The sequence below is a fragment of the Numenius arquata genome, chromosome 8, assembly GCF_964106895.1.
Source record: "Numenius arquata chromosome 8, bNumArq3.hap1.1, whole genome shotgun sequence".
In the NCBI taxonomy this organism is placed as follows: Eukaryota; Metazoa; Chordata; class Aves; order Charadriiformes; family Scolopacidae; genus Numenius; species Numenius arquata.
In genome coordinates, this window is record NC_133583.1 from 25562793 (window position 1) to 25574877 (window position 12085).

The 12085-nt window shown below is 50.7% G+C and overlaps 1 protein-coding gene across 1 annotated transcript in view; it reads right to left on the bottom strand.

Moving 5' to 3' along the window:
- The window catches only part of PLEKHG4 (pleckstrin homology and RhoGEF domain containing G4), an 86911-nt gene that overhangs the window by 18603 nt on the left and 56223 nt on the right, over positions 1-12085 (bottom strand). The window contains exons 12-14 of the mRNA XM_074151749.1: positions 9326-9464; positions 6228-6350; positions 5503-5694 (exon numbers count right to left, since the gene is read on the bottom strand). Coding sequence (XP_074007850.1) covers positions 5503-5694; positions 6228-6350; positions 9326-9464 — 454 coding nt within the window. The remainder of the gene's footprint in view (positions 1-5502; positions 5695-6227; positions 6351-9325; positions 9465-12085) is intronic.

Below are 12085 nucleotides of genomic sequence, written 5' to 3' on the forward strand. Positions count from 1 at the left end.
GTACGGACACATCAAATGCCTCTTTTTCCCACTTCGGTGCAAAGTTCTACTCTCCAAATCTCCTTCAGGCACATGCCCAGAGCAGGGAATCCTAACGCTCTTTCAGTAAAATTAACTCTCAACTGTGCCAAATGGCCTGCGATAGAAAAAAAATTAAAAATTTAGAAAAAAAAAATTAAAATCACACTTTTAGGTCACAGTCACCAGAATCCTTTCCGCCTTCACACAGTCCAGCATTCACAATCCTCCTTTCTTCAAAGGCTAAGCAAAAAGAAACATCAATAATTTATTGCCTGAAGGGGACTCAATTTCTTTTTTTCCCCTCAAATCCATCACCTGCGATATAATATCTAATACATCACCGAAAACCAAGCACAGCAGAAAACAAGGTACCAGCAGGTCACTGTTCCGAATCTTTTTGGGGAGAAGTGGGAGGTAATGACATCTGTGGAAGTCAGCTAATTTGTCATGCTGTGGATTTCTGCTGTCACACCAAGGATCAGATCCACCTCTGGAAGCTGGGAACACGGTGCCAGCAGGGCTCAGGCACTCCCAGGACGGGAGCCTGGCAAACTTTGGGGTAGGCTCAGAGAGCAGCCCCCTCTTACGCTGCCCCAACCTTTAACAGAAAGAAGTCGGGGCAGATGGAGAGGTGCCACCTGCCCTGCAACGACTTCTAGCTGCAATTTAAATTACGCCCAGTGAAATAATCACGAAAAATGCTCTAATAAAGAGAAGGAGGGACGGGCGCTGCCATGTTACAGCCAGCACAGCCCTGGCATTCGGAGGGACCACGCTGAGACGCGCAGAGCTCCCCGGGCTCTGTCTGAGCGCACAAAAGAGGCACACAAAGCGCTCTGACTCAGGCTGGACGCAGACAGCCGCACACAAGCAACCCAGTGAAAAGCCTTCTCTACATTGTTTCCCTAACAATCTCAATACAACTCACACGTCAGCCCGGGCGCCAGAGACTTGGTACTTACAAGAGGGTTTGCTGCTGCCGGAGTCAGGACAGGGTGGATGCGACGCGGAGGGAAGGTGCATGGAGATGTGCAGAGAGGGTTCTCCTGCCAGCAGGGCCTGGAGGGATTGGAAGAAGGTCCCCAGCCCCTCTTTGGGCCCCAGAGGCAGCAACACTTGTTCAGGGGATGGAGCGTAAAAAGGCTGGCATTCCTACAGCAGCCAGGACAATGGGGAGGGATGAGGAGGCGCTGCCATAATCAAATGCAGGACAGCTGGCCCTCCCCCAGGAAGGGCAGGCACCTCCTTCACTTGCCAAAGGCTTTGTTTTCTAAGCCACAAAGAACAAAGTGGCTGAGGAGAGGGAGAGGAGGAGAAGAACCGGCTGTGGGGGCAGATCCACACGTGAGAGCAGGTAACTCACACCAGGAGAGATGTCAACACAGATGGAGACGGGTTGGGCAACATTCTGCCCGCTCCAACAGAGCTCGGAAGCAAGAAGCTTGGGATGGACGGAGATCATTACTGAGGATCTACAGTCAGCACAGACAGGACCAGGGGTCCTTTGAGGGACAGGATCTGAGGGTGGCAGACAGAGAACGCCACTGAAGGAACGGCTCATGGAGCAGAGCCCAAAGAAATACCAACAAGGGAAATGCTACTCTGTCTCATCTCGGCAATCCTGAGCAGTGGGACTTGGAGGAGCTTCCCTCAGAAAGGAAACACAAGGCAAGGGCCCAAGAGACTCCCAGGCCAGAACAGAGCAATGCCCACACTTTCCCCAAACACCGAAAGAAGCAGCGTCTTGCACAACATCCTGAGAAGCAGGGAAAAGCCCCTGGGGCCGCCTCAGGCCCTTCTGTGATGACAGATGCAGTTCAGCTGGGAGGCTCTGGGCACCCCAGGGGATGCAGGTGCTGAGCCGCTGTGATGGGACTCTGCCCTTTCTGGTCGGGTCACTTCCAGAGTGACTTTTGCTATCAAGCGTCACACACCTTCGCTACTGGACCTTCTGCAGGACTGGTTGTCATCGCCGGGCTGGCAGAGACGGTGCTGTGTGTGCCAGCTCACCGGCCGTGTCACTGCGAGTGAGGTGGCTGCGGTGCTGACAGGGCACACAGCTCTCACACGGGCCACTTCAAGCCCATGGGCACAGGCTTTGCTCATCACAGAATGGTAGGGGTTGGAAGGGACCTTTGGAGATCATCTACTCCAACCCTCATGGTAAAGTCAAGAGCACGTAGAGACTTAGGGATGTAAGAGTGACCTGGAAAATAATTTCACGCAGAGAAAGCTCAAGAGAGGACGAAATGTGAAGGCTCACGGGATAAGCAAGGAGAGGGAGACCTGCTCTAGCTCCTTCTGGTACTGATGGTGTGTCTATGGCAGTGCTACTGTGAAGCTAGGATGGGCAGCGGGAGAGAAGGGCACCGGCCACTGCCCTTGCAGGCACCCCAGAACAAATGGCCTCAAGTTGCACCAAGGAGGGTTTAGATTGGATATTAGGAAAAATTTTTTACACTGAAGGGGTTATTAAGCATTAGAACAGGCCACCCAGGGAAGTGGTGGAGTCACCATCCCTGGAGATATTTAAAAGATGGGTAGACATACTGCTTAGAGATATGATTTAGAGACGGTTTTTGTCAGTGTTGGACTCGATGATCTGAAAGGTCCCTTCCAACCGAAACAATTCTATGTTTCTACAACACACACCCTTGCTTGCTCAGCTCCCCAGTTCTCCCCCAAAGCACTGTGTGGTGCCAGATCCCAACACAGTTTTGGAATTGAGTGAACAAGGGACAATGGCCAGACCAGGCCTGAAGCCACAGGGAGATGGCAGGTCCCCAGGTATGCCCGCACTGAGTTTGTGGGACTGAAACACAATCCTCTGCCTGCAATCAGAGACAGAGAAGGCAGCTTCCTTCCACCGCTCCTCCTGCCCCAGCCCAGCCACCACCCAGCCCCTGTCAGGCACCGAGAGCTCCTGCCGCAAAGGAAGTGGGGACAAATGGAAACATCCAGCTTGGCACCAGTCACGGCTTTGGCTAGGGCACCCTGCCAGCCCATGTGCAAGCTCCACGCGGTCTGGCCCAGCTCAGCCTGCCTCCTCACGGAGAGGTCTGACAGGCCACCAGGAACTGCCAAGCAGTGAAAAAACATGGTACGGTGTCTTCATGGACCATATGGGGTTGTGTTGTCCTGTCTGGCAGCCACAGGCAGCACCCTACCAAACACTTGTCCACCAGATGCAGAAGAAGGACCAGCAGAATGGAGCCTCCTATTCTCAGTAGGCAGTGAGGAATGAATACCATGATCCTCCACTCCCTTGGCACATGCTAAGATGTTTGGAGAGCTCAGAGTGTGCCAGCTCATTCCCACAGCGTACATTGCTTACACATCCTTGGGCTCCTTCCCCAAATCCTGGGGTCTGGCACACTGCAGGCTCATTACAAGAAGGAAAAAATCAAGGACATTGCTTAGTTTAGACTCCTGCTGTTGATGCCCTCAGATATTAGGGAAGAGAGAAGGGGCTCAGGCAGGCACTGACAAGATCAACCCCAGGAAGGTCAAAGCAGCTCAGCATCAGAAGAGTGAAATCAGTTTAGATAAAATCTGCTTTCCCCCCACCTCCCAGACCACACCACTGACTTTGCTTTGGGAAGGCAGAAGATTCTGGAGATCAAGATCAAAGCAATCGGCACTGAAAGAACTTTGATGCTGCACAGCCATTTCTGCACTCATCCTACAGCTGCAGGATGTATCCCCTCCACACCCCTGGTTTCGGTTGGCCACCGGTTTCCAATACACACGTGTGATATTTACACCACCAGCACTGTTTACAGTTCTGCTGAAACCAGCGAGATCAAAACCCTCCTCCCTCACCAAGCGAGATACCTCTCCTTCACACCAAAGCAGTGCACAAACACTGTGCCACGATCACTCAGTTGTCACGGGGGCTATGCACCACGAAAGGCACAACCGAGAGGGATGCTCTTGGTGCTGTCACCACCAAGGTCTGCATCCTCAACTGTCATTCACCAAACAGAAGCTCTATGAGGGGTGCTCTGAAGCCCTAAGAAAAGAAATGGGCCATCTTTGGGGTCTATGCCCCTGGGAACGGCCCAAGCTTTGAAGCTGTGGAAGAACACCCATGACCGTCGAGTCATGTCCAGCCACCCTGGAAGCTACTACCACGATGTGGTTTCCATGCCCAAACAGGGGACAGAGCAGCCATTAGGTGCCATGTCCGTGCTCCAGAGATCTCCAGCTGTGGCTGGGTAGGTTCGTGCAGGATTGACATTTGGCTTGGCCACAAACTTGGCGCTTTTGTGTCCCTCAGCTTATCTGAGGAAATATGACAAAACACAGCCTTCCCAGCATTCCCCATGATGGCAAGGGGTGTTCAAGAGCAGCCCCTGAACATCTGTGCTCAGTGAGCAGAGCATGGGTTCTTGCCGTTCTCCTACCGCACAGACGGCACTCGTCTCTCCACCATGGAAAAAACACAATGACACATTCCCACAGTGAGAACGTCTCCCACCTGCACAGTGAACTGCAGAGATGAGCCCAGCATCACCAAACTCAATCCCCACACGTCCTGACAGCAACGTTCTGGGCTGCTCCTTCTCCGCTTTCCTCCCTCGCACAGGAGGCTTCTCCATGTTTTCATGTTGAGCTGAATTTCCTGCTCCCTCCTCTGAGCGCTTCTGGCTGCCAAGGCAGCGCAGAGACAGCAACCAAGTGGCACCTACATCTGGTACAGCTTAACATTTCGTGTCTATTCTTTCTGGAATTTGAGAAGTTCAATACCCAATGTTTGTACAAGTGTGGAATAAATGGAGCACAGGCTCCCTGGCCTTCTGCGCTTGCCAAAGCTGTATTTTAAAATCCACTTATAAAATCCTATTGTTTATTCATCTGCAGCTTTAGAAATTAAAGGACAGCAAATCCAGCTGCAGGTCTGCATTAAACCAAGCAGGTGAGAAGGAGAAGGGACTCAGCACTGTCACCACACGCATCCTCTCCTGCTTCACAGATGACTGGGCCAACCCAGTCCCCTTGGGTCCTGCAGCCACACCGCCCAGTACCCCATACTCGTGCTTCAAGTCCTCACACAGGCCACCGGAAGGGAGGAGCTGGGCTATGTTGAGGGCTTAACAAAATGCAGGCAGCCTACCCTGGCCTGGTGGCCAAGACTTGGACACAAGTAGCCAATCTTTTGGCCGGCACTGCCACGATTCTTCTGTCCACTGCAGCCACAGGAGGGGCCTACAAGCTACAGCTCAGACAGCAGAAGACCTCTATTCTTAAGAGATGCAGGTATTTTCTTGAATAAACACCCACCCCTTCTTCCACATACTGACTTGAAAAGAATCACTCCAGACACACAAGCGTGAAGGGGCTTTTGTAGGTGGTAGATCCAGCCCCTTGTTGGTACACACACTATGTTTCACACTTTTCATAAACAACCAAGCTCTGGACTGGGTCCAAGCAGGCTTTTTACACCCTCCTCCACGCAGCAGATGCACAGAGAAGTCTTACCTTGTCAAAGAATTCATACAGCCTGACCGTCTCACAGATTCGGTGCCTGTTCTCATCCAGTTGAGTGCAGAACTCCTCCAGCTGGTCTTTGTAGTTCTGCAGCTTTACCCTATAAGACTGTACATCCACAGAGGAGAAGTCTTCCCATCGATCCATCTTCTTTAGCGCTTCCTGTCCCCTTCGGCAATATTCCTGAAAGCAAAATGCAATTGCGTATGAGTATAGAGACCTGACATGGACAGTAGATAGTCTTCAAGGTCATTAACACCCAGGACTAATTAGACTGGTTTTTAAGGTTGAAATCACATAAGCAGGGGTGGACTTGTTTACAGCAGAATTGTGCATCCTGCCCTTTGTTACGATTTACACGAGCCACCCATCGGCTTGTAAAGGCCTAGACTGTAAGGCCACAGGTCAGTTAGGATCAAAAAAAGACAGTGTTACAAGCACATCAAGGGATTAACAAAAAAATCCATCTTCCATCATCATAGTAGTTATTTTTCTTAAGACAGACAAATACCATCTACTGAAGGGCTGAGCTGGTGGCTTTGTCTACAAAAGGAGAGCAGAGAAGCTCAGTAGTGCAAAGGAATGATACACACCTTGGTGATGAACCCTCTTCCAGTGCCATCTTAGCACCAGGGGTTTGGCTGAGCACGTACAAGGCACATACGTTACCAACTCAGACTCTGGAGAATGCATTTTTCCAATCAGACAACACTTACACTGGCAACAAGATCAAACTCCCTGAACTGCTTCTGTGCTTGAAGCAGCATCTCCAAAGAATCATCCAGGTTGATCGTTTCCTTTAGTCGCTTTCTGCCAACATTCTCAATCCAACTGCTGACCTAGGAGAAAAAGGAAAAGCTCCACTATTAGTCACTCTGTGCTACTCACTGAGGTAGGCCTTTATGTGGAAAGAGCAAGGAATGGCTCTCCTAACACTGGTCACTTCACTACTGGAAAGAATGCGCGTGTACACTGCTCCCCCCATCCCAGGATTTCAGCCTGAACCTCCTCCCAGGAGTTTTTCCACTTCAGGTTACTGAGTAATTGCAAAGCTCTGCTATTGCTCACTGGCCTTAGGCATAAACAGGGCAAGTAGCTGCTTGGGCTCTGTTTTGGGTGAGCCGTGGGCTAACGCAAGCCCTGCAACCTGCAGACTGGCCCGATATCCCTATTATTGTTACCCCCAAGTGGGATAAAATCTCCCTGCTGACAGATTTCCTACACCACTTCCCTTTTCTGACTGGCAGGGCGTGAACTCCATCAGTGTGAACACACCGGCAGATTCTCCCCATCTGCAGTGTTTCCCGGTTCTCCAAAACTCTCAGTTACTGATTTTCGGAGGGCAAGCTCCCCACAAAGCCATGCAGTAACTGCAGGCTCCTCTGAGCCCAGCCACTGCTGCAGTTGGAAGCCTCTATCTTGAAACACGGGTAGAGAACTAACAAGAGTGTCCTAAAAGCAAGGCAGATGCAGGAGGCCAAACAGGATAACGCAGCGTCTCCATCAGCAGTGGGTTTTAAAAACAGGGTAGTAAACTGGTCTGCAACGCTTCAGGCATAGCTGCGCCTGGGGGAAGGGAGAGACTAAATGTTTCCTAACACCCGCACATCCTGTTTTCCTGTAGCATCTAAATCCATATCCCAACTCAACCCCACAGTCAGGGACCAACTCCCAGTCCTCTGGACTAGAAAAGAGAGGGTCTGTGCTCATGGAACAAGGCAAAAGGATGAGATGAGGGGTGTTCCCGAGTTGGGACCGTACTGCAGAAGGGCACACTGCTGCTGCCTACAGCTCCTAGGCAGGCTTAGAAGCTGCCACCATCGGTGATCTGCAAGCAAAGTAAGCTGTGAGCAGTCAGTTTTGCTCAATTCAATCCCAAAAAAAGTTAAGTTCAAAGCAGGAACAGGTTGCAGAACCTGCCTTTGTGCCTTTTTTCATTCCTGGTTGGAATTAGGAACCTAATTAATTGGAATTAGTGTGTTTAAGGGAGTCTCTACAAGGTTCTTGCATCACACTTCTCATCCTGAACACACAGCGCACATGGCGCCCAAGTGTCTACCTCCAAATGGGAAGTCATTAAAACTTGTGGATCTACCTCAGCCCGTGAAAATAACAGGTCGGCTACAGTCTCCTTTGCCAATCCAGTTCTCTCCAGATGAGAGGAGCCCAGAATCCTCAAACAGCAATGGTCAAACTGGTCCTAGCACTGATCTTTAAGGATGCAGGTTCCTAAGGCGAGCTCCAAACAGCACACAACCCTTCACACACAGAGGGTAATAAGTGGTAGATAGAACTTCTCATTATTGATGAGTTACAGCAATGGCGATTATGCGACTCTGTAATTTCAAGATTGAGTTCAGGCTTAAGGATCTGCAGGACTGAACATCTGGGGTCTGCAACACTGAAAGAACTGATGAGATCTCGGAGGACGCTCAGACAACCTGAGCTGCTTTATGACTTTTTAAGGTTTCTATCTCCATAGCTAGAGGTTTCAAAGGTCTTTCTGAAACCCAGTGCCTGTTTCCTTCAGACATCCCACAGCTGTAGGAGGGTTGAGCATGGCTGTTCCTCATCCTGCAGACTGTAGAAAGGGCTGTTCCAGAGGCAGCAGGAGTGTGCTGGGGCTGGACCCAGAGGGGACAGGGTGTGCCTGGGCCCTTATCAGAGAGCAGGGACCTGAGCACAAACAACAGAGCAGGCAGCAGGGCCAGGCAGCCACCCTGGGGTACGTGATGTGGGGCTCATTCAGCAGCAGGGCATAGGCAAACCCTGCAGGATCCACAGCCCGGAGGGGACACACGGACTCGTCATCAGCTCATTGCCATCCCTCTGCTGCTTCTCAGGATAGAGCATGAAGAATGGCTTCTCAGCAGTCTTGCTGGGAAGGTACTTTTGCTAAACAATGACAAGACACTCCACCCCCAAGTGTACAGCTTACCAATGAGCCACTACACTGTGGTCGTTATGTATCACAGCTGTTTATGGGGTTTGACTGATCCACTGCTAGAGAGCAGCCAGGAGACTTTCACTTAACTTAATCTGCCCCTCTGCTCTGCTCTGGGGAGACCCCCCCCAGTGCTGCCTCCAGCTCTGGGGCCACCAACAGCAGAAGGACACGGACCTGTTGGAGCCGGGCCAGAGGAGGCCACGGAGATGCTGGGAGGGCTGGAGCCCCTCTGCTGGGAGGACAGGCTGAGAGAGTTGGCGGGGTTCAGCCTGGAAAAGAGAAGGCTCCGGGGAGACCTTAGAGCCCCTTCCAGTCCCTCAAGGGGCTCCAGGAAAGCTGGGGAGGGACTCTGGATCAGGGAGGGGAGCCATAGGACGAGGGGGAAGGGTTTGACACTGAAAGAGGGGAGATGGAGATGAGATGTGGGGAAGAACTTCTTTGCTGTGAGGGTGGTGAGAGCCTGGCCCAGGTTGCCCAGAGAAGCTGTGGCTGCCCCATCCCTGGAGGGGTTCAAGGCCAGGTTGGAGGGGGCTTGGAGCAACCTGGTCTGGTGGGAGGTGTCCCTGCCCACGTGTCCCTGCACCTTCAGGGTGGGACTGGATGATCTTTAAGGTCCTTTCCAACCCAAACCATTCCATTATTCTATACTTAGTATCAACAGATAACCAGGCAAACAGTGGCTTGGTTCTCAGCACATCTGAGAACATCTCTCAGATTCTAATGTTCAGTTGTTAAGGTGTTCTTTTAAGTGTCTACAGGCATCACTCTACACCTTCACACAAGAGATCAATAGCCCAGGACCTGCTGTAGGATGTACAGTCAGAGGGTGGCAGCAGGCAGTCACTGGAACTGACAACCGGGCCTTACCTCCTTAAAACATTCTTCCACCTTCTCGAACTCCATCACCAGCTCCAGTTCCTGGATGCGTTTGTTTGACAGCATCACCAACCGGTGAACGCCCTCATCAACTCGATTGTAAAGGACGCTGGCAGCATCGAGCGCGTCTCTGGAAAGGGACACAAGTCTGGTCAGGGGTTTTGCATTAGGTCCTTCATGCAAACTCTTCATTTCATGCAAACATGGCCTGGCTGAACAGCAGCACTTGAGTCATCCTCCCCATAATGGTCATCTCCATATGGAGAACAGGAGAATGCTGCTGCTCCCAGCACGTTCCCGTGATTCCCCACTCTGATCCCAGCACAGATAACCTGGCAGGAAGGACAAGGGCATCTCCCAGCCAGGCTCCTTGCAAAACTTAGTGTACTTGTCCTTTCAGACAGGATCCTCAGCTTTTCATAAATGCAGACTATTGCATGAGTGGGCTTTCACACAACACAGCTCAGGCAGCCTCAGTGTCTAAAACCACTATTTGAATTAAGTAGATAAGCAATCACTAGGAAGCAAATCTCTCCTAAACGACAACAACAACATAAGGCACTTGATGCCCCATTCACTCTCGGGAATTTCCACTAGCTGAATGAAACTGCAAAGCATACAGCACCCCAGCGCCAAGAGAAATTGAATTTTACAGTCTCGTGCTGGACGGGCATTTTTGCCATGCTCACCAAAGCCCAGCAGGGAACCCTCAGGCTCTGCCAGCCTGGCCACAGCAGAAGTGAACCTCCTCCGTGCACAGGCAGGGATGGAGGGGTTCAGGCTGGAGTGCCCTTGGATGCTGGAGCCAGGGACTCTGCACCCCATTTAATCCTGGCACGATGATGAATATTCGCAGGTTCCTTTCAGACGCCTGCGGCACCTCTCCAGCACAGGTTGGACCAAATAATACAGAACAGCATTCAAGCTTTTTCTTTCTTTGTGTCCCTGAACTTCTCATATTTCTTCTGCTTCTAGATTTCCCCTCCTTTTGCAAGCATGGACTCAGCAGACACCTTCAACAAAAATACTACAAGCCTCATTCAGCTGTGCTCTACCTGGCACGGTTCAGCTGCCTGAGCATGCCCTGTACTCACCCTAAACCAGCTTTCATTTTGCAATTGTTTTACACCCTTTTGGCTTATGAGAGCATGGCTGCTTTTTTTTTTTTTTTATCATGTTATTAAAATTAGCCAAAACACTTGTGAAATAGGTAGCTAATAAAACTCTAAAAGCTTTGCTAATGGAAATTCATAGAAGCAATTCAGCATTCGCATTTATTTCTGTCATAGATAGGCATCTTGAACCTGTGAAATGCAACCGAATATGAGCACTTAGTGGCAACCAGCCTGTAGTTTTTAGGTAGTACTTAATTGACACGAGGTGGTACAATAGGTCTAGACAACTAGCTCTGCATAGCAGAAATCCACAGGATTTTTCCATTCAGAATTCCACCCGCTGTGCAACAGCCAACTCCTCCAACCTCAGGCTCTTAGATACTTTTGTTTTTCCTTTGCAAAAATGCCATTAGACTGAATGAATTTCTCCAAAGCGCAGCCAAAAATCCCCTGAATTATTTCTGGCCTGAGATTAGTGCTACTGCAGCGTGGAGGAGACAGGCTCTCTACAGAGACCCTGCAAGCTCCGACAGAACGATCCGAGCTGTAACGCTGCTCCTGCCTTTCCCAAAACCACCATAGACAAACAGCGATGAGATGAGCCTTCTCTTTTGTTATCCTTTCCCAGGGACAGACCCAGGTCCAAGCCAGGAGACCTGCAGCAGCAGAGCCATAACCCCTGTCCAAGCCGAGCTCTGGAAAGCATTTTTACATGTTTTTCCCGTGTTTACGGAGCAGGTTGTGAGGGCCAGTTCCCGTCAGCCGCAGTGACACAGCTAGGACAGCTAATGAGAAACAGCTCGGAAGATGGCTGGAAGTTCTATTTGGCAACAGCGTGAAACGCCGTTGGGTTTTGTGCAGCAGAGTGTATCTGTCAGGTATTCGTTTCTGAACAAGGCTCCAGCACACTGACGGCCAGACAGACAGACAGACACCCTTCGGCCTCACTCCCACGGGGCTGAAGTCCCTGCTGGCATCAATGCTCTCATCCACTCAGGAAAACACACCGGGACAGCAAATGCTGTTCCTCCCACTGGCACAAACAAGCAACCACCTACAACTTTAGACGTTACATTGTTATATGCAAACATTTGCAATTACCCTTTTGTCAGGCAAAATGTTTTTCCAACCTTTCTCTGAGCTTCCATGGAAATCACTTCGGTGTTGATGCTCCTTCTTTGATGGGACTCATCAACAAGCTGGATTGACCTGCTAGACCTTTCTGTAATGGGAGTCCTCATGTCCACCCAAGCCCATGACAAAGAAAGCACGCATGGCTTCAGCGCTTAACGAGATATTGCAAGACAGTGGCCTTACGGCGTAGCAACTGGAAAGAAGATTTCCAGCTCCTGCATTGGCTTGGCCCAGCACTGAGTGCAATCCGATACAGGGGAAGGGAGTCAGGGAGTCCCACCCCGCACCTTTCCATACCCAATGGAGGAAACAGGACTCCAGTTGTCTCAAATTTGAGTAGTTTTCCTTGACAGGAGTCAGTCCCAACCTGGGCTGCAAGGTTCTAAATGCTAAGGATTCCCACAGAGCAGACACAGCACATTTCCCACAATCACCAAACACGGGCTCACCTGAAGACAGCACTGTAGCTATGGGAATAACCACCCTTAAGGTACAGGGATAG